The following is a 23,012-nucleotide window of genomic DNA, read 5'->3' as shown; positions in this document are numbered from 1 at the left end:
GATTCTCAAATGAGCAAATGCAAAAAGAAATTAATTCTCTCAAAACCTCAATTGGTCAAATGGAAAGCTCTTTCAAAAGTAGAATTGACCAACTGGAAAAGGAGTTGCAAAAGGTTAATGAAGAAAACTCCCCCCCCCCCCCAAAAAAAGAATGGAGTCTATAGAAACTAATGACTCCATGAAAGTCAGTTAAACAAAATAAAAAAATAGAAAAAATAGAAGCAAATGTAAAATACCTCATCAACAAAACCACTGACCTTGAGAATAGATCGAGGAGGGACAACTTGAAAATTATAGGACTTCCTGAAAACATTGAAGAGAAAAAAAGCCTGGACTTAATATTACAGGATCTAGTGATGGAAAACTGCCCTGATGTCATGGAATTGGAGGGCAAAGTAGTTATTGAAAGAGTACATCAATCCCCACCAGAAAAAGATCCTAAAATGAAAACACCAAGGAATGTTGTAGCCAAATTCCAGAACTATCAGATAAAAGAGAAAATCCTGCAAGCAGCCAGAAAGAAACAATTTAAATATCAAGGAGCCACAGTAAGGATCATGCAGGACCTGGCTGCATCAACTTTAAGGGATCGAAGGACCTGGAATGAGATATTTCGAAGAGCACAGGAGCTTGGAATGCAGCCAAGAATCTACTTTCCTGCAAAGCTGAGCCTTCTCTTCCAGGGAAAAGATGGACATTTAACGAAATGGAAGAATTCCAAAAATTTCTGATGAAAAGACCAGAGCTAAACAGAAAATTTGGACATCAAACAAGAGGTTCAAGAGACACATGAAAAAGTAAAAAAAGGGGGGGCAGTAAAAGGAAAAAAAAATGCAATCCAGTAAGTTGAAACTGGCTATATCCCAGCATGGGGCGGGGGGGAAGAGACTCTCATAAATCCTGAGAAATGTAACTCTAACAGAGAGAATATACCTAGCCAGAAATGATGGACATCCATGACCTATCCAAGAGACTGCTATCTAATGGGATGTAACTGGCTTTAACTCCACTTGGGAGAAAGACTCTAATAACTCTCAGGAATTTTGACTCTATTCAATAGAATATACTGAACTAGAAGGGACAGACACTCAGAATTTTCTATGACCTAGATAGAATGATCTAAAAAAATACACTACCTCCCTAAAAAAGGGGGACAGGAAAGAGACGGGAGGAGGGAGGGGATTGAATGGGACAAATCTCATTACACTAAGAGGTACAAAAAAACCTATGGTAATAGAGGGGAAGAAGGGAGCAGAGGAGAAACGCCTGAATCTTCTTCTCATCAGACTTGGCTTAAAGTCAACCTACACATACTCAGTTAACTTATAAAACATCTAACCTTTCAAGTATTAAAAAGGGAAAAGGGGAGGGGGGCACTGAGAAAGGGAAGGGAAGTGGGGGAAATAAGGGGAAATAACAAAAGGAAGGGAAGGGAAAAGGGAAAAAGGGAAAGGGGAAAGAAAGGGGAGGGTGTGATATAGGAGGACAAACACACTGAAGGGGGTGGTATTTAGAAACAAAATACTGGGGAATATGGATAAAAGGGAGGGAAAGGGGGGAAAAATACAAACAGAGGGAAGATAGCACAGAGGGCATTAAAGAATTAGTAATCATAACCTTGAATGTGAATGGGATGAACTCTCCCTTAAAACGTAAGCAAATAGCAGAGTGGATTAAAAACTAGAATCCTACAATATGCTGCTTACAAGAAACTCATTTGAAGCAGAGAGATACATATAGAGTAAAGGTAAAAGGTTGGAGCAAAATATATTTTGCTTCAGTTGAAGTAAAAAAAGCAGGGGTAGCAATCCTTATCTCAGACAAAGCAGCAGCAAAAGTAGATAGCGTTAAAAGAGATAAGGAAGGAAACTTTATCCTAAAAGGTACCACAGACAATAAAGTCATTTCAATATTGAATATATATGCACCCAGTGGGACAGCACCCAAATTCTTAGAGGAGAAGCTGAAAGAATTATAGGAAGACATAGGCAGCAAAATTCTACTAGTGGGAGACCTCAACATCCCGCTATCCAATCTAGATAAATCAAATCATAAAACAAACAAGAAAGAAATTAGGGAGGTAAATAGATTATTAGAAAAATTAGATATGGTAGACTTATGGAGGAAACTGAATGGGGATAAAAAGAAATATACCTTTTTCTCTGCAGTACATGGCACCTATACAAAAACTGACCATGTACTAGGACAAAAAAACCTAATGATCAACTGCAGAAAGGTAGAAATAGTGAATACATCTTTCTCAGATCACAATGCAATAAAAGTCATATGCAATACTGGGCCAAGGAGATATAGACCCAGAGCAAATTGGAAACTGAATAACCTCATTTTAAAAAATGAGTGGACCAAAAAACAAATTATAGAAAGAATTAACCATTTTATCCTAGATAATGATAATAATGAAACAACATACCAAAACCTATGGGATTCATTCAAAGCAACTCTCAGGGGATATATTATAGCTCTAAATGCTTATATGAATAAATTGCAGAAAGAGGAAATCAATGAACTAAACATGCAACTAAAAAAATTAGAGAAAGAACAAATCAAAAATCCCCAATCAAATACCAAATTAGAAATTCTAAAAGTTAAAGGAGAAATTAATAAAATCGAAAGCACAAAAACTATTAAATTAATAAATAAAACCAAAAGTTGGTATTATGAAAAAACCAATAAAATTGATAAACCTCTGGTCAATTTGATTAAAAAAAATAAAGAAGAAAACCAAATTGCTAGTATCATAAATGAAAAAGGTGAACTCACCACCAATGAGGAAATTAAAGTAATAATTTGAAATTATTTTGCCCAACTCTATGCCAATAAATTTGATAATCTAAGTGAAATGGATGAATATTTACAAAAATATAAGTTGCCCAGGTTAAAAGAAGAAGAGATTAAATACCTAAACAACCCTATCCCAGAAAAAGAAATTCAACAAGTCATTATTGAACTCCCTAAAAAAAATTCTCCAGGGCCTGATGGATTCACAAGTGAATTCTACCAAACATTTAAGGAACAATTGGTTCCAATCCTATATAAACTCTTTGAAAAAATAGGGAAAGATGGGACTCTGCCTAACTCTTTCTATGAAACCAATATGGTGCTGTTACCTAAACCAGGAAGAGTTAAAACAGAGAAAGAAAATTATAGACCTATTTCCCTGATGAATATAGATGCAAAAATCCTAAATAAAATCTTAGCAAAATGACTACAAGTCATCACTAGGATAATACATTATGATCAAGTAGGATTTATTCCAGGAATGCAGGGATGGTTCAATATTAGGAAAACTGTTAGTATACTCAATTATATCAACAACAAACCTATCAGAAATCATATGATCATATCAATAGATGCTGAAAAAGCTTGACAAGATACAGCATCCATTCCTATTAAAAACACTAGAGAGTATAGGAATAAATGGACTGTTCCTTAAAATAATTAGCAGTATCTATCTGAAACCATCAACAAGCATTATATTCAATAGGGAGAGGCTAGATGCATTCCCAATAAGATCAGGGGTCAAACAAGGGTGCCCATTATCACCACTACCATTCAATATTGTATTAGAAATGTTAGCATCAGCAATTAGAGAAGAAAAAGAAATTGAAGGAATTAGAATTGGGAAGGAAGAGACAAAACTCTCACTCTTCACAGATGACATGATGGTCTACCTAGAGAATCCCAAGAAATCATCTAAAAAACTACTGGAAACAATTAGCAATTTTAGCAAAGTTGCAGGTTATAAAATAAACCCTCATAAACCCTCAACTTTTCTATATATGTCTAGCAAGAAACAGCAGGAAGAGCTAGAAAGAGAAATCCCATTCAAAGTAACCTCAGACAGTGTAAAATATTTGGGAGTCCATTTGCCAAGACAGACTCAGAATCTTCTTTGAAAACAATTATAAAACACTTCTCACACAAATTAAATCAGATTTAAATAACTGGGCAAATATCAACTGCTCATGGATAGGGAGAGCTAATATAATAAAAATGACAATTCTACCAAAACTAAACTATCTGTTTAGTGCCCTACCAATCAAAATTCCAAAAAATTACTTTAATGAGTTAGAAAAAATTGTAAGTAAATTCATATGGAGAAATAAAAAATCAAGAATTGCCAGGAGCTTAATGAAAAAAAAATGCAAACGAAGGTGGCTTAGCACTACCCGATCTAAAATTATATTATAAAGCATCAGTCATCAAAACTGTTTGGTATTGGCTAAGAAATAGAGTGGTGGCCCAGTGGAATAGACTAGGTGTAAAAGCAGGAGAGGATTATAGTAATCTGCTGTTTGATAAACCCAAAGAGTCTGGCCATTGGGATAAAAACTCCCTCTTTGATAAAAACTGCTGGGATAATTGGAAGTTAGTATGGAAGAAACTTAGATTAGACCAACACCTCACACCCTTTACCAAGATAAGATTCAAATGGTTACAGGACATAGACATAAAAAACAATACTATAAGCAAATTAGAAGATCAAGGACTAGTCTACCTGTCAGATCTATGGAAAGGGGAACAGTTTATGACTAAGGAAGAGTTGGAGAACATCACTAAAAACCAATTAGATGATTTCGATTACATTAAATTAAAAAGCTTTTGCATAGATAAAACCAATGTAATCAAGATCAAAAGAAAAGTAGTAAATTGGGAAACAATCTTTACAACTAATGATTCTGACAAAGGACTCATTTCTAAAATATACAGAGAACTGAGTCCTATTTTTAAAACAAAAAGCCATTCCCCAATTGACAAATGGTCAAAGGATATGCAAAGGCAATTTACAGATGAGATCAAAGCAATCCATAGCCATATGAAAAAATGCTCTAAATCATTAATTATTAGAGAAATGCAAATTAAAGCTTCTCTGAGGTACCACCTCACACCTCTCAGATTGGCCAGTATTACCAGGAAGGATAATGATCATTGTTGGAAGGGATGTGGGAAATCTGGGACACTATTACACTGTTGGTGGAGCTGTGAACTCATCCAACCCTTCTGGAGAGCTATTTGGAACTATGCCCAAAGGGCAACAAAAATGTGCATTCCCTTTGACCCAGAAATACCACTACTGGGTCTATACCCTGAAGAGGTGAGGAAAGAGGGTAAAAACATTACTTGTACAAAAATATTTATAGCAGCCCTGTTTGTGATGGCAAAGAATTGGAAATCCAGTAAATGTCCTTCAATTGGGGAATGGCTTAGCAAACTGGTATATGTATGTCATGGAACACTATTGTTCTATTAGAAACCAGGAGGGACGGGATTCCAGGGAAACCTGGAGGGATTTGCATGAACTGATGCTGAGTGAGATGAGCAGAACCAGAAAAACACTGTACACCCTAACAGCAACATGGGAGTGATGTTCAACCTTGAAGGACTTGCTCATTCCATTAGTGCACCAATTGGGAACAAGTTTGGGCTGTCTGCAAAGGAGAGTACCATCTGTATCCAGATAAGGAGCTGTGGAGTTTGAACAAAGTACAAGGACTATTCCCTTTAATTTGGAAAAAAAACCCAGATATCTTATTGTCTGATCTTGTTACCTCTGAGAATTCTGTTCTCTTTAAGGATATGATTTGTCTCTCATCACACCCAATTTGGATCCAGTTACAACATTGAAGCAAAGTAAAAACTGATGGAGTGCTATCTGTGGGGTGGGGGTGGGGGGGAGGGAAGCAAGATTGGGGGAAAATTGTAAAAGTTAAATAATATCTTTAATAAAAATTAAAAAAATAAAAAAAGAGTCAAGTATGATACCTAGATTATAAGTTTGAGGGACTGAGAGAATGCTCTTACCCTCTATAGTGATGAGGAAAATAGGTAGTAGGGAGGATTGGAAGGGAAATTAATAAATTCTGTCTTGGACAGGCTGAGTTCAAAATGTCTCTTGGACAATTGGTTTGATAAGTCTGAAAGGCAGTTATAGATGTAAGATTGGAGGGTGGCAGAGAGTGTGGGGCAGGAAAGGTAGATTCAAAAATCGTAAATACAGAATTCATGGAAGCTAGAGGGGGAAAGGACCCAGGAAGAATCCCGTGGAACACCTGGAATTAGACAGTGTGATTTGGATTAGGATCCAGCAAAGGGCAGTAAGAAGGAGCAGTAAAATATGAAGAGAGCCAGATATAACAAAAAACCCAGAGAGAAGATAGGATCAAGGGGGAAAGGGGGGATCAACAATGTCAAAGGCTGCAGAAAAGTTGAGGGGGAATGACAATTGAGAAAAGGTTATTTGATTTGGGAGTTATCACTGATAACTTTAGAAAAGGCAGTTTTGATGAAATGATAAAGTCAGAAGTCAGATTGTAAAGCATTTCAAAGGGAGTGAGAGGAGACAGAATGGAGGCACTATTGTATAATACCTTTTCAAGAAGTTTAAATACAAAGGGCAGAGATATATGACAATACTTATAGGGTTGAAGGTTCAAGGAAGATTTTTTTTGAGAATAGAGGAAGTAGGGAATGAGCCAGGAGACAAGAAAGACTAAAAATGAGTAAAAAAGTGAGGATAACAGAAAGGGTAATCTGTGGAGATGAGATGTAATGGGAATTGCTTGAGCAGGATTAGCCCTGGTAAGGAATAAGATTGCATCATCATATGAGATTGGGTAAAGAAAGAGATAGAGGCAGAATACATCTGAGTTATAGGAAATGAGAAGGAGGTGAAAAGAGGGAGTTCATGGCAAATAGCCTTAATTTTTTTAGATATCAGAAAAGTTTCACAGCTGAGAAGGTAAGACAGTCTTGGGAGGTTTGTGATTTCTTTCAATCCTTAAGACCGTCCCCCTAAACTAACACCTTATTTCTCTCTTTTCTTAATAGCTAAAAACCCCATATATTATTTACCTCCATTTTTTTGCATCTTAAATATCTCAATCCTACAGACCCCATCACTTAAGTAAAAAAAGTTCTCTCTCAGGACACTAATGAATTTCTTAATTGGCAAAAAACAAAAAGTTTTTTCAGTTTAGTCTCCTTGGAACATTTTGCATTGTTGACCACTCTCTCTCCCTAGATACACATTCTTCTCTTGGTTTCCAAGCTATTATTTATTTCTGGTTCTTCTTCTACCATTATAGCCCTTCCTTCTCAAACTCCTTTGCTTGGTCATCATTCTTATTTGCTCTGGAATCGTAACACTTCAGTTCAAATCCTATTTACTCTCCCTAGATTTGTTTCCTCAACTGTAAAATAAGTTTAGTCAATATGGTTCCTGAGGTTCTTTTCAGCTCTAGATCTATGATCTTGGATCTCCAAGCATAGGTATATATCAAATCTTTAACCTCTCCACTTTAATCTTTAAGCTCTCCACTGATTCCATCATCTCTTCTATGCAGATGATTGCTATATCCATATATCCATCTCAGTCTATTTCTTGAACTCCAGTCCCACATGACCAAATGCTTATTAGACATTTACAAATGGATATTCAATAGGCAAATCAAATTCAATGTGTCAATCAAATTCAATATGTCCAAAATACATCATGCTCTGTTTCCCTTCAGTCTTCTAGTTTCCCTAATTTTCTCTTTTTTCTGTTAAGATTAATATCATCCTTCTAACTGTCCAGATCCACAACTGATCAACAAAACTTTATTATGTACTATGTGAGAGACATTGTGTTAAGTTTGACACAAAAGAAGATAAATTCTGAATTATCTCAGTGCATCTTCATACTCTAATTATGGACTACACTTCCTCTTCATCTCCACCTCCATCTCATCTGTAGCCTTTTTCAAGACTCAGTTCAAACTTGGCCTCAGCAAGACATGAGTTTGAATATTTGCCACAGACTTACTAGTTGTGTGACCCTTGGCAAGCTATTGCCTTGGTTTTTATATGAATAAGATGGGGACAAAAATAGTGCCTACTGGGTTGTTGTGAGAGTCATTTGAGAAAATACACTCAAGTATGTTGCAAACCTTAAAGGAATATATAGTTAGTATCAATTAGCATAAAGTAACCGTATCTATTTTGTATTTAATTTTCTGCATACAAATTGATTCCCTCCAATAAAATAAAGGTTCATCAAGGGCAGGGAATCTTTTTTTTTTTTTAAATGTTTTTGTATCTCATGCACTGAAACACTGCCTGGTCACCTAGTAAATGTTTGCTAAGTTAAACTGAATGGAACATGTTTTAGGAAGATAAATTTGGCAAGAGTAGGGAAGAAGAAGAAGAGGCTAGTTTGGAAGTGATCAGGTTCAATAATGGAGAAAGGAAGAAAACAGGAGAAATGTGAATGGATATGAAACATTTTAAAGGGAACAGTTAATAGGGCTTGTTTTGACTAGGTAAGGAGGATGAAGTGGAAGGAAGAATCCCCAAAGAGATGTAAAAGCTGAGTAAGTGAACAAATTGTGATGAGAGATATGGAGAAGTTGAGAGAAGGATATTATTTCAGGAGAAAAAAAATTGATTTTTGCATATTAAATCTTCTATAGAGTCAATTGTAATTTTCAACTCCTTAATTTGCTGTGGAACTCTCAATAAGTCACAACCTCAAAATAAAAGAAAATAAAAATGAAACTAAATGGGGAAAAAGAGTCAATTGTGCCAGTTTTTTAAACCGAGAAGGTGCTGAGTATCACAAACTGAGGCAAACTGGATCATGATGTCAGTTGGTCAGCTTAACCTGAGAGAGGTATGATGATCCATGGACTTAAAATCAAGTAGGACTGTCTTTTGTTCGTACTCTCTGAGCATTGTATTTCATTTTGTTAGCCTGGACTGCTCTTTCTCTTGCTAGGGAAAACTGATGGGTAAAGCCAGGGTTGTCTGGCTATGAATAGTTGAATGAATCATGAATGCAGAAAAAATAAAGGCCAATCTTCTAAATTATCTCCAGACTCGGATCATCTGTCAGTAATCAACTTTCAAAATGGGCAACAGAGACACTGTACACTCTCATGAAATCGAGGGGGAATGCCAAAATAAACAGTGGTTTCAGTACTACATAGTCCAGTTCCAAGCAGCAAGTCAAAACTTTATGGTCATGTGGGACTCACAAGGTGCTTCAAGCAAGAAGAGACAAAAAACATGCCATCAGAATGATTTTGCCCTCTTTGAACAATTGCATCTTTTGTCCCTAAACAGCTGAATCCTTTTAATCTTCCTAGGTCAACAGCAACAAAATATGCATTTATTCTTGTCCTGACACACCCTCCCTGGAGAAAAAGCTGTTTAAGTTTTTAATACACAGTGAAATTCTTGGCTGAATTATTTTATCAAAACTTCCTTTTTATGAGTTCTCAGAGAAAAAAGTTCTTTAATAGACAGGGTTATATTTTTATTATCACTACAACTTTTTAGTCCTTGCCACAGAGATGATTGTAGCATATATTTCACTACAAGTGAGGCTTAAGAGGTCTAAAGAGCTATGTCTATTCTTTCCACTGAAAATAAAGCAATCCTGAAAAAAACTCTTAAAACTCATTTGCTTACTGTAATTATTATCAGTACTAAACATCAATTGCAAAGGCAGATGCTACATATAGCGCATATATTGAGTCCTTCAAACGTAATAACAAATTTGTGTCAAATCTATGAACAATGGGACTGACTCTTTCATCTCCTGCTGTCTCCTTTACCTTTCCTGCCTCTTCCCTAAAAATGGCAGTTCTAGACACTAGGAAAGGTAGGCAGCCACAAACAAGTAAAACTATTTCTGAATAAGAACTCAGTTTAAAATGGGGACTCCAAAGACTGATAAGTTCTTACCCAAATGGTTTCCACATCTAAAGGATGGTTCTCATGAGTAGTTTCATGATTAATGCTTCTAAAAAATATAATCCCTCCATCCCAATACAAATATGACATCTAGAAGATTTTGGACTTTTATCATGTGAATAGGAGTCTGAAGAATTTTCCTAATGAGTCTGCAAAGGAGAAAATATATACTTATCTTCCACATGTTCCAGCCACTAAACTGTCTTGCAATTCAAGATCCCACAGTGCAACAATTCCACCCATTATGAAGGCTTTGCCACTAGAAATGTTTTAAAGGTTATGCTTATAGAAAAAATGAGTGAACAATAATCAAAGGACAAAAGGGGAAAATTTATTTTTAATGTTGGCTCACAGATTTTAAACTGTCTTAATGGGTATGAAATGTGATAGGGGATTTTTAATTAGAATTTCATAGTTGACTAGTCAGTACAAGGGACTATTTCACTGTGAATTTCTAAAAATCCATACCAGCTAACAAGTTTGCACATGTGCACATATCTATTCTGTCTCCTGTTTTATTTTTTCCTCTTCTATAATAACCAATTATGTCTAGTGCAATGCAGTATACTTAGCAGGCATACAAGAAATAATTGATGATGTTAAAATGATTTTACAATGAATCACCAAGTAAATAAGGTCTCTCTTATGGCTTGAAAATTCTATGATTTTTGTGAAAAAATACAAAAAGGGCTATTTAAATTTATTCTCATTTATTCATTCTTTCCACAAACATTTATTAAGATCCTACTATGTGCAGATTAGTTTGGTGGGAAGGCAAGGATTAAGGTAACAAAGCAAATTTCCTCAGAATACTTCAGAAGGCAGAGGAAGTTGTATATAGGAAACTGATTGCTGGGCATGGAGTCAGGAAGATATGTGTTTAAATCCTAACCCTGATATTGCTAGTTATGTCATCCTGGGAAAGTCACCTAACATTCAGGTGCTTCAAGTGACTGTAATATTTATATTCTCAGTCATATATGGGTTGAGATGAGGCAATTCTTATAAATTTAAAAGATAAGATAAGGTAAATTATTTGCCCCCATTCGATAGACAACAGTTCAAGTATGCAATGGTAGAAATGAATACAGAACCAACACATTCGGTCAATGACCTAGTTACTAAACCTATAATGCCACCCTTTTATGTCTTCATTCTCCATCTATAGTATGTGTGCTGATCTGTAGAGATAGAATCTCTAAGATCAGGTAATATATGCAATGGAAAAAACCTCTACAAGAGTCTTACCAAATATAGACTGTACTAAATGGAATGGAATCTGATAAGAAATATCCTGTTATTTATTCACTGACTCAACAGCCTGCTCAATTACCATATCCAGGGAGCACATTTCTTGATAATAATTTACCAGTAAATAGTGAAATCTCTCCAGGAGACCACCAACTTTATAACTATAGTTGCCTCTAAACATAATGGAAAATGGCAATTAATACACATTATCCTAAGCTTTAAGGAACTTGCAGATCAAAAGAGGGGGACCAGGCATTCTATTGTGAAATTATTAAAAGATAACCTGATGTATTTTTCTGGTTCCTTCAGCAACAAGACTCTAGCAGCACATATTTACTCAGTGATTACCATTTTATAAACCCAATCTTCTCCACATTGACCCCCTTCACTTGTAAATAATCTTATTTTTATTCTGTATTAAGTATCACCTCTCTAAAATGAATGTTTGCATTATGCAACTGAATACCAGAGGATTAGAAATTAAGCCATGAGGATACATTTCATAACTTCTGATTTAAAAATATTTTAAAAAGCATAAATTCAGTATTCATGCTTCTTTGTGTTTCCTTCTTAACTTCTCTATGTTCCCTTTCTGTTTTTATTTTTTGAAAGGCTAGGTCTTCCTGTTTCACTCAGGTTGATAGTATAGGGACTACTCATGGGTCTAATCCCTCTACATATTAATAAAGGGGCTTTGGGTTGCTCCATTTTTGATCTGGACCAGCGGTTCTCCTCTCCTTAAACAAGATAGTTTCCTGCTTTGGGCTCACTATAGTGATGCTAACTTGTTTTGCTTGCAAATGTTCCTTCTCCAGAAAACCTCACCCATTTCAAAATGCCTTTTTTTTTTTAAAGAATCTGGTTATTCCTCTGAATAAAATCAATCCTTCCACAACTGTTGGAGAAAATCCTTTTGTTGGTGTTTTTACCTACTTGGATAAGAAAAAAAGTACTTGTTCACATTTTCCAGTTCATAAAACAACCACCAAGTTCTTAATAGGATCAGAGATTTAAAACTGGATGAGGAAACAAATGACCAAAAACAAAGTTTTCTTTGGCCAAAGTCATTCAGAGAAAAACTGAGTTTTGGAAGAACCAGAAGAGAAACAATGTCCTTAAAATAAAGAGTCCCTCTGAAATATCCTTATGAGAAGAGAATATATTTCCATGATATGAAGAGAGTCAATGGAAACTAACTTTGACTTTAATGGTCTTAAAATGAAGACTGGCTTTCTAAAAAAAAAAAACAAACTAAAACCAAAAACTCAATGACTTCTGAGGAGATCCTAAAACCATTGTGCCTCTCCCAGGTCCACAGGTAGAAGTATGTATTTCTAGGAGGTGATATGAAGATCTTTTCCCAGGCCAATCCCCAGAAGAATGCAGGGATACAGGTTATACCACCAGAAGGAAACGGAATTACTTTACCAGCCAAAAAGGATGACAGACTGCACAGAAAACAGCCAAGAAAGAATCCTTTTACAGTATAAGAGTGTTATCCAAGAAGCTTCCCTTCCCTTTAGAGGGAATTTCTGAGAATTCATTCCTATGCTAAATACACTAGGGCTTAATTTTGAGCATCTTTTCTCTAGAGTTTTTATTGAGAAAATGGGGATCCTCACTGTCAAAAGTTTTATAACCCCTTCAATTTGTTTGAAAATCTATAGAATTCTAGAGTTCTCTGAGATGAAGCAAAATATCCACTACCTGATTCATAGACTTCTGAAATGTTTAAGCATTTTTCTCCTGTTTGTATGTTTACTTTACTTCCTATTCTCATGTCATGTCTTCCCCAGGTGTTGCCCTAAAGAAATTTCCATGGTAAGACATCAATGTCTTGATTGGTGTTGGCTTTTCCTGGTGACTATTTCAGCCATAAAAGTCCCAGTCACTTCTGCTTCATTTTTCTCCCTATTCTCCAGAAATCTTTCCAATTACCTGACTGCTAGGTGCATATCCTTTCCATTCCATCAAACTCTGAAACCATGATCAGATTAATTCTGCCATTGTTCATGGATAGTTATGTCAATCTACTCCTCTTTGATCCCAATCCCCATTCCCATTAACTTTCTGGACCAAAGTGCTCCTCCTTGGCCTCCACTCCTCTTTTGTCTATGGTGTCCTACATTAGAATAGGATCCTGGAGAGAAGGAACTTTTTTTGTATTCCCAGTCACTGACTGGGTAGAGGTGTCATCTTTAGTTCCTCAATTTTACTCATCTCATAGGCCTAAATCCTTTGCCAAAATGTATGATTTTTCCCCTCCACAGTATCTTGAACATACATTCCCTTCTCTCCAATCATACAGCTACTAGCTTAATTCAATCCCTCATCACTTCTTGCCTTGATTATTGTGCCTTCTAACTGAATTCTCTGCTTCAAATATTTCACCACTCCAATCCAGTTTCCATATTACTACCAAAGTATTTTTCCCTCAAGTTTGGGCTTGACTAGATCTCTACTAATTTTTATGTTTCTTACCTCTAGGATCAAATGTGAAAGTTACTCACAGCCTAACTCATTCCTACCTCTCAGATTTCTTATTTATTACTCTCCTGCACAACTATACATTCCCAAGTAATGGCCTTTTTTAGTTCTTCACACAAAAATCCTCTATTGCCTATCCTCATGTCTTTGCACTGGCTGTTCTTCAGGTCTAATGTTGGCTCTTGCTGCTCATCCCTAGTTTCCTTTAAGACTTAGTTCAAATGCAGGAGGTCATTCTGATTCTTTCAGCTGCCAGTGCTTTCCTTTCTAAAGTTACCTTCTATTTATTCCGTGTGCAACTTGTATGTACTGATTTATGTAGAATGATTAGATAGATAGATAGATAGATCCAAAGTTACCTTCTATTTATTTGGTGTGCAACTTGTATGTACTGATTTATGTAGAATGATATAGATAAATAGATACAAAAATGTACACACATATATGCGTATATGTTTGTATATGCTTTCATGAGTAATTAAAATACAAACTATTTGAGGTTAGGAACTGTTTGCCTTTTTTGTAATCTCCAGAACTTCTGTACCTTGCACAAAAGTAACAAATATTTCAGGATCAATTAGGATGATAGGTAATTAACCAGTTGTATTATATTTTGTCAGTGAATCTGATTTTTGGAAGGATTACTTCACAAAGGTGGATGCTGTCATTTTCACAGAAGATAGAGAGGCAGTAAGGCCATCCACCTCTTATGTTTCTTTTATTTTTCCCATTAAGAATTATCTCAAACTGAGAAATAGATATCCAAGCATACATAAGAGGAAAAAAAAATCCAGGAGAAAAATAGTAAATATAACATTCATAGATAATTTTACACTTTTGCAAATCTTCAAAACAACTCTTTCAAGTTATTAGCTTTTATTAATATTATTGTTAATATTATTATTATTATTATTATTAGCTTTATGAATTAAGAATGGTGAAACTTAGGGAAGTTAAATGACTTGTACATGGTCATTCAAGTAGAAAACAGCAGAATCAGGACTTAAGTTTTTTAAGACCTGTGATCATTCTACTATATCTCAAAAATAATAATAACTAACATTATTACAATAATTCTAAGTATCATTCATAGAGCTCTTTTAAGGCTTATAAAATACTTTATAAATGCTATATCATTTTATACTCTCCTAGAAGGTAGATGCTATGTTTTATATATAAAGAAACTGAGTGACTTGCCCACTATTAAATAACTATGTCAATAGTGTTTGACATAGGATTTGACCTCAGGTCTTCTGGATTTCAGATCAGAAATCTATCCACTGTGCCACTATAGTTTCTGTAGGCTTAACTGAACTCAAGTTTCTTAGACCAGGTCAACTTCAGAAGTACTGAAAGAACCTATAGCTGAGATAGTTGTACTGTCTTTGGATTTGAATTTACTACAATGGACTCTAAGAGTAGAAATAGTAATTAGCTATTAGACTAGAAACAGTCTTATATTTACCAAATTTTCAAAATGAAGAAGGAAATTATTCTAGAGACAATATATCAGTGATCCTGAAAGTGTCTTCATATAGCATATATCATTAAATGAATAGTCTTTCAACCTCAATTTCTGTGGTAGTAGTGTTGTTTTCACTACTTCATGAGGCCTGAAATTCAGCAGTCTCTCATTTTATTCTTATGGAAAACAGAGAAATGTAACAACCTAGATGATCACATACTTAAGATGTAACCTAGATAATCATATACTAAAGATTCTTAACTAGCTGAAAAACTTGTTTTTACCAGAGTCCTATTTAATGGCGGAATTTAAAGCTTGAGAACAGTATTTAGTGGGCTTGTGTAAACTGCAGACCCAGACACTCTATGGGGTGTTTTCCCCCAACCCTGGTGGGTTTGGATTAATCTGGAATCAGAATCCAAGGGAGGTATTCAAGCAAAGGCTTAGGTGAACATTTGTTAGTGAAATTAGAAGCAGGGCTGGCCTAGAAAGCATATGGAGTTCCTTAACAACTTAAAGTTCTAAGATTTCTAAACAGTACACCAAATTGCCTCATTAAAGTTTTTAAAACAGAAGCTAAATTTTTAAAACACTTTTTAGTGTTATTCTCAAGTCCAAGGTGTTTGTTCCTTTTTGGTGGTAACAGCTAATCATTTTTATTATTCTTGGCCACATTTCTTGGAATAACACACTTTAAAACAGCAAGGAGACATAATCATACATCTATTAAACCAACATAACCTTTGATTATGAATGTGGCTGAGGTAATTAAAAATTCTGGATTCTCTATGTGAACAATATTATAAACTTCAACCAAAGAATACTTTCTAGGTGTCTAAAATTTCTAAACTCTTAACAAAGATGAAACTTTAAAATGTTAGACGGTTTGTTCCAGTCAAGATTTTCTCATTCTGAGAAGATCCCTCTACTGGCAAATTTAATTATTTCTAAGCAAAGATCCATTCTATTGACCTAAAGTCATTTGGCATTTTAATTGATTTGGCATTTAAAGTCACTTATCTAGCTTTCAGGGAACATCCTACATATAACAGTCAAGTTAAGCTACTAATCTACAATTATATCATCAATTATTTACTAAGTATATATCATGTACAGGGCATTTTGGACATTCCTAAAGTAGGGTTCTTTACCTTGTGTCGTGGATCCCTCTATTTGGTGAAGCCTGAAGCCCCCCTTTCCCCTCAGAATAATGTTTTTAAATGAATATATATATATAATACAATAAAATATACCTTAATTTTAGCATAATTGATTACAAAGGAAAACATGTTGAAATTAAGATATAATTTTTACATATATATGTATATATATATATATATATATATATATATATATATATATCTCCATGGACTAAAGATGAAAACTCCTACACAAAGGTTATAGGTCAATTTAGAATTTGTTTGATGGATTTAATCTATGAGTGGTATTTCTCTTCTCATTCCTACCCAAAGGCAATGGATCAATTTAGAATTTGTCCAATGGTTTTAATCTAACTAAGAATGGTATTTCTCCTCTCAAGGTAAATAGAATTTAAGCTGCATGAAAGCGGAAACTGTTTTATTTTTATCCTTAAATTCCTACAGTGTAGAATAATAGATGTTGAATGTGAAAGAAAGTATATAGTTGTTAGTTTTAAGCATATGCTTCATTGAATGATAAATAAAATTTTGGAAATTCTTTAAAAGATTATTTTATCAATTCAGGTTCCAATAGTATAACATATAATATCATTTTAAAAAGATACTGTGCTGAGGTTTACCTAGGGGGAGGAATAGAGAAGATTAACAAAACCTAAGTTAAAATATAACAAGATCAAAAGAGAAATTCTTAAGTATTTAAGAGAACAAGTAGGTTTTAAGCATTAGCTTATGAACATCTATGATAATAAATCATTCTTATCAATTCTTAATTTAATCAGATCTTAAAGAATCTCTAGGTTAGGTGTTTTTCCCCCTGCCCTACCTTGTTTTTGGCCTTTGCAAGGCAATAAGGTCAAGTGATTTGACCAAGTTCTCAAATCTAAGTTAAGTATTAACTGTCTGAGACTGGACTTGAACTCAGGTCTTCCTGACTCCAGGGCCAGTGCTCTATCCACTGTGCAACCTACCTGCCCCCAAGAATCTCTAGGTTACATAGAATGTAGTTAGATTATTATACACTTATATAGTGCTCAAAAGATTTATAAGACACTCAGAAGCATTCAATAAGGAAAGATTAGAGGTCATGGCTCTAAAGCTGAAAGAGTACTTAAGGTCACTTAGTCCCACTCCATTTTACAGATGAGAAAGCTGAAGCTAAGAGAGGACTTATCAAAGGCTTACCTGATGAGTTTTATTATCATCTCCATTTTACAAAAGAGGAAATTGAAGCTTGAAGAAGTCCCATGACCTCCTCTCAGTCAGACCGCCAAGAAGAATTATAGCAAAGATGTGAATTGAAAAACCACCTCTTCCAAATTCAAGGCTCTTTTTATTATATGAAATTATACTCCAAAACCCAAAATAAAAGTAACTAACAATCGAAAGGAAGAAGTGTAGAAAGAGACAAGATTTTTCTTCCACCCTTGTCTAATATTCCTTCTCATTTAAGTTACTGTGTGTATTTGAAATAATAAAAACAATATTTCTCTAATACTCCTTCATGTAAATGGATCTATCTCCCAACTGGCAATCTTAATTACTGTATGCACACATATAGAAAACATTGTTGCCTAGATTAAAGAGTTTGTCTAAACTATGGTCTTGGAGATAATATGATAATATGACTTTCAGAATTTGTGATATTTCTTTCTTCTAGAAAGAAGTTTCTCCTTATATTCTATAACATATTTGAAACAATGTGAAAAAAATAAATATTTTGTCATTCTTAAGACTGTTGGACAGTTTTGTTTTTTATTTGCAGAGGTGGAAGTGGGATAGATTATATAATTTAACATGGCTTATTCTAAGAGTATAGAATACCATGACTAATATATCATATTGAACTCATTGGTTGCTAGGACTGATGACATAATAAATCATGCAAAAACCCTTTACTACTAAATGTTACCACACATATCAGAAACAATTATAATCTAATTACTTATCATGGACATTTTCTCACATTGTTAAATCTATTGCAAATAGAGACATCTATGATATTTTCCAAATCGTTTCACAAGCTAAAAGTAAATATTTTATTCAGAAACACTTCCCACTTGTGCCACTTTAGCTCTCCAAACAAGTGAAAGCACCATCACCACCTTGACTACCATCTTCCCTCAGACACCAATAATGATAGCCCAGCATAATGAACCCAAGAACTGTGGAAATGGCAATCCCCCCAGAACCCTGGACCTGTTTCCAGCTTAGACTCTAGTCATTAGGGGGAGAGATTAGTGTGGATATAATATTTTCAACTTTTTTCTACTCCACCAGTGACAACTGCTGAAACAATAAGAGCTCTGGGAGTGAAACCTGACCCCCCCCCCCCACCAGATTCTACACAAAGCAGCCCTCAGAGCCATCACATGGGGAAGAAACTCTTGTGAAGAAGAGGTCAGTTATCTTCACCAACAGCTACTCACAAGGCAGTCAGTCACACAGTGGCTTAGCTGAAGCAACAAGTTAATGAAAGTCAATAAACACTTTTTAAGTGCTGTATCTCAGGCTCTGTGCTAAGCCCTAAGGACAAAAATAAATTAATAAAAGATACAAAGGAAAATGTTCATCCTAAAGAAGTATAAACAATACCTGCAGAATAGATTAGAAATCCTCAACAGAGGGAAGACACCAGAATTAAAGGTATAGAAAAAAGAATTTTTTAAAAAATTTTTTGTAGAAGGTGGGTCTTGAAAGAATTCAAGGAAGCAAGGCAATGAAGAGCATTCCATGCAGAGGAGACAGCCACAGAAAATGCCTGGAGCTGGGAGATGGGAGTGTCTTTTTTGAGGACCAGCAAGGAGGCCAATGTCACTAGCTGTTGGCAAAGCATATGGGGAAGGGGTAAGGTGTAAGAAGACTAGAAAGGTGGTAGAGGTCTGGGATAGGGAAGCTTACAAAAGGCTTTGGATGCCGAAAAGGAGAATTTTAAATTTGTTCCATGCAATTATAGTGTGCTACTGAATTTTACTGAGTGGGGGTGATATAGACTCTTCTTTTTTCCAGAAACCTTGAAGGAGAAACAGGAGGTAGCATGTGACAGGCAAAACCATCCACCACAACCACAATGACCATTATCTTCCCCTCAGATACTGATGGAGAATGTCCAGGAACCAGAACCAGAGAATGTGGGCAATAGTGGTGCTTTCAGAACACTACCCTCAGAAATCATCTTGGGAAGCAAGATGGGGAGATGCAGTCTGCCAGGTGTTACACCCACAACTACTTGGAACTCAGGAAAAAAAGTTCTTGTCACCAGAGTCTTGGGTACTGTCAAAGAGTTTGACATCAGAAATTGACAGGATTTTATCAGTGGAAATTGTATTAAAGAAGCAATGTTAACATGCCCCTGCATCCCAAGGGCCATGGGAACTTTCCATCTGACTTGGGATTGTAAACCCTCCCTGGTATGTTGTCTTCTTCCTTGGATGATTAGATGAGCTCTTTGAGAGAGCAAACAATTTCTTATTTTTTTATTTGTATCTCCTGTTTTGCTCAGGTGCTTTGTTCATAACAACTGCTAGATAAATGCTAAATTTCAAAGCCTGGATTGTTGAGGCATATTTTATTAAATCCAATATCTAAGTAAAGTTAAATGCCTTGGCATCTGTATTGCTACAATATAATTTGAAAGAATATTTGATATTAATTCTTTATGCTTATAGCCACTTATGTTAATTTAAAATTTCTTTAAAATTATTCAATTCTGTCACAAGAGTTAGAAAGCTAGATCATGATCTTGGTTCTATCACTAGCCAGCCATATGATAGGTCAATCACTAAACTCTCTGATCTTCAGTTGATTTATCTTTTAGAAATTCAGAAAACAGCTTCTATGCCTAGTCATGGCATTGTGTGAATTAAATGAGATAATTTAAACAAGCCACATTGCAGACTAAACACCAATGCATAAGAATAAGTTATTTTTCTTAATAGCCAATGATCTAATGACTTGGAAAAAATAAAGAATCATCAAACAAGAGATTATCTGTTTTGTTACTTATGACAAAAGGAGGCAGATTAGAATATTGAATATAAAATAAATTGAGATCAGATAGTAGCTAACTTTCAAAATATTATATATATATATATATATATATATATATATATGTATGTATGTATATATGAGATTTCACTGACTTTCACAAATGGCTTTCCAAAGTAGACAGGAAGCATTTCTTTGATTGATTCAGATTTGTTTATCATTTTTTTCCTTAGAGCTTATGGTCTGATATAGAAAAATTTTAGACATTTTCATTATATTGTGAAAAGGTGATGAGAGGGGTCACTGATCAGATGAATCTCCTCCCACCACATGATAAAATTACAGGATTTAGGGAGTAGATCACAGAGAGAAGGAGAGGTAGAGGAGTACCCCTTTGAGATTTGAAACAGTTCATAGATCAGGGAACTCAGCTGAGGACTGGAAAAGACAATGAACCTACTGTCCTTTTCTCCACTCACTAACTTACTTATGAAGGTGAATGGAGGGATTGAGAAATTGAATGTAGTAAGCATGCTAAGAAATGAGTTGCAAGCCAGCCAGCTTTAAAGAGCAATTTTAGTCGAGTACAGCAGAGGAAGAGGAGAAAAGAGAGTCAGGTATGGAGGAAGAACTCAGGAATGGAGAACTTTTACATGCAATTCTTGAAGACTGCAAAAAAAAAAAGAAGAGAAGACCTGTCTTTCCTTCTTCTCCCAGGTTCCCCTTACTCCCTGGTAATAAAGCTTTCAGTAGAAGCATATGGCCATATCATTGCAGAACAGAGATGTCAAACAAATGGTCAGCTCCTGTGTTCTGCTAAACCAGATTAAAATATAATTAGGAAGTATTTAATAAAATAAAAAGACAACAAAACACAGATAACATGACATTTTAAAACTTAGTCAAAATGTAGCCCATAGGAATTCAGTTTGGTAGCCCCATTTCTATTTGAATTTCATACCATTGAGTCAAGTAGTTACTGAAAGGAGACTGCATTGGAGTACCCTGCTCCTTGAAAGACAGACTCACCAGTCTAAGGGAATAAAACTGGAGGGGTTCCTCCTGATCCTAGTGTGTAAGGAGTTCTTGTTCTTTTCAAAAGTACAAAGCAGTAACTGAGTATAGGATGGCACCTGGGATCAAAACTAAGGCAGGAGTGACAAGTCAAACAGTGAAACAATATCTAATAGTACAGTATTGGCAGGTCCAGGAGAACTATATCTAAAGGAAAGGACAAGACTAAAGTAGGTTTTTATAGATATCAGTGACCTTGAAGTCATGCCAACAATGAAGGCACCAGTTGCCTTTTTTTGCACATGCATTGGCCACATGATTTACCTACGTACATATCTTTTAATTTATGAACTCTATGTGTCTACTCACCCCACTAGGATGTATCACTGGGGAAAATGTGTCCTAGGTTAATGGGAGGATCATAAGCTGCTGGTTTTACAAACAAATTTTTTGGGGTGGCTAGGTGGTGCAGTGGACAAAGCACTGGCCCTGGAGTCAGGTCTCAAATACTTAACAATTACCTAGCTGTGTGGCCTTGGGCAAGCCACTTAACCCCATCTGCCTTGCAAAAACCTAAAAAAACCACCAATTTTTTGGTGGGTAAATGCTTCTGTTTTGAGACATCTGTGTCCTCTGACTTGCTTTAAAAAAACAAACACTTTAGTGAGAGTTCATGAATTACAGTTTTATTAGTAAGTCTCACACTACTTGAAACGGGACTAATTCCCAAGGAAGCCAATCTGTAAGGCCAAATTGGGAGTGGAAGTCTAGTTGGGTTCTAAATGGTTGAAAAATGTCTATACATATTATGAGGCCAGTAGCAGCCCTGGTCAGGCAAAGCCAAATATCAGGGAAAAGGAAAAGAAAACTTTCTGAAGAACTGTATTTTTCCTTCACATCTTGTTCTCTTTTTCACTTACTCTGAGGTTAGATTCTTTAACAGGGTTGGCTTCTCCAATTTTAAAGCATTAGAAATTCTAGTTTGCCCACATCAGTGAGTGTAAAGAGAAGGAAAAAAAGAGAAGAAATTTATAATTTCCAAAGAAACCCATTGTGCTTTCCTCTCCAATTCAATTTGGAGTTAAACTTAGTATCCAATTTATAGGGTTCATCCAGATACATGCATAGAAATGACCAAGTTCTAAGCCACTCCTATCAAATCTTTACATATTTCTGGGTACAGAATATAGTGGCTGGCGAGATTGTGGTAAAATAAATATACATAAGAATCCCTTTTATATACTATAAGCCATTTGGCATAAAGACTGAAAATATGAAGGAAGAAAAGTGTGGATAATATAATTTAACAACAAAAAACAGAAACAAAAGCACTTGTGATCAAGTTCAGGTAAGCCTAAAACAACATTAACAGCCTCATCAAATTTATAAAGCAAAATATGCTAAATTAAAGTATGACAATTTACTTTGTTTAAAAAATACAAATCCCTTTTTTCCCTTAAAAGTTTATTCAGTTAACCTACCTCAAATTTAAGTAAGTTAGCATCTGCAAGTTGACGATGGCCTCTGGAATAACTTTGATACAATTGTGATACAGATTTAGTATCTCTAGAGATACAAAATGGCACAATTCCATGGGAACTTCAATCAATCTGTTCTTGGAGAGATCTATGAAAAAGAGAAAATAAAATTTGTATTGGTGAGTCTGCAACAATAATTGATGATTTCTAAGTATATTTTTCTTACTTGTCATATTATCCTAGTTAAAGAAAAACAATTCTTTTTTTTAAAAAAAGGTAGACAGCATTTTTGTGTGTATGGGGCAGGCAGGGGACAACCTACACCGCCTAAAGCATCTTGAATAGGAATGAAACAGTATACATTCTGCTAACAAATTACAAAACTTTTTGTTCATCCTTTGTACAAATTTGTAAATT

At 35.2% G+C, this 23,012-nt stretch overlaps 1 protein-coding gene across 5 annotated transcripts in view; it reads right to left on the bottom strand.

Annotated features, from left to right (window-relative positions):
• Positions 1 to 23,012, bottom strand: part of LRCH1 (leucine rich repeats and calponin homology domain containing 1) — a 248,650-nt gene that overhangs the window by 110,731 nt on the left and 114,907 nt on the right. For all 5 annotated transcript variants that reach the window (XM_074217106.1, XM_074217103.1, XM_074217105.1 and 2 more), the window contains exon 2: positions 22,599 to 22,743. In XM_074217106.1, the coding sequence (XP_074073207.1) occupies positions 22,599 to 22,743 (145 nt within the window). The remainder of the gene's footprint in view (positions 1 to 22,598; positions 22,744 to 23,012) is intronic.

The sequence above is a fragment of the Macrotis lagotis genome, chromosome 1 (assembly GCF_037893015.1).
Source record: "Macrotis lagotis isolate mMagLag1 chromosome 1, bilby.v1.9.chrom.fasta, whole genome shotgun sequence".
In the NCBI taxonomy this organism is placed as follows: domain Eukaryota; kingdom Metazoa; phylum Chordata; class Mammalia; order Peramelemorphia; family Peramelidae; genus Macrotis; species Macrotis lagotis.
This window is presented reverse-complemented; position numbering and strand designations above follow the sequence as displayed.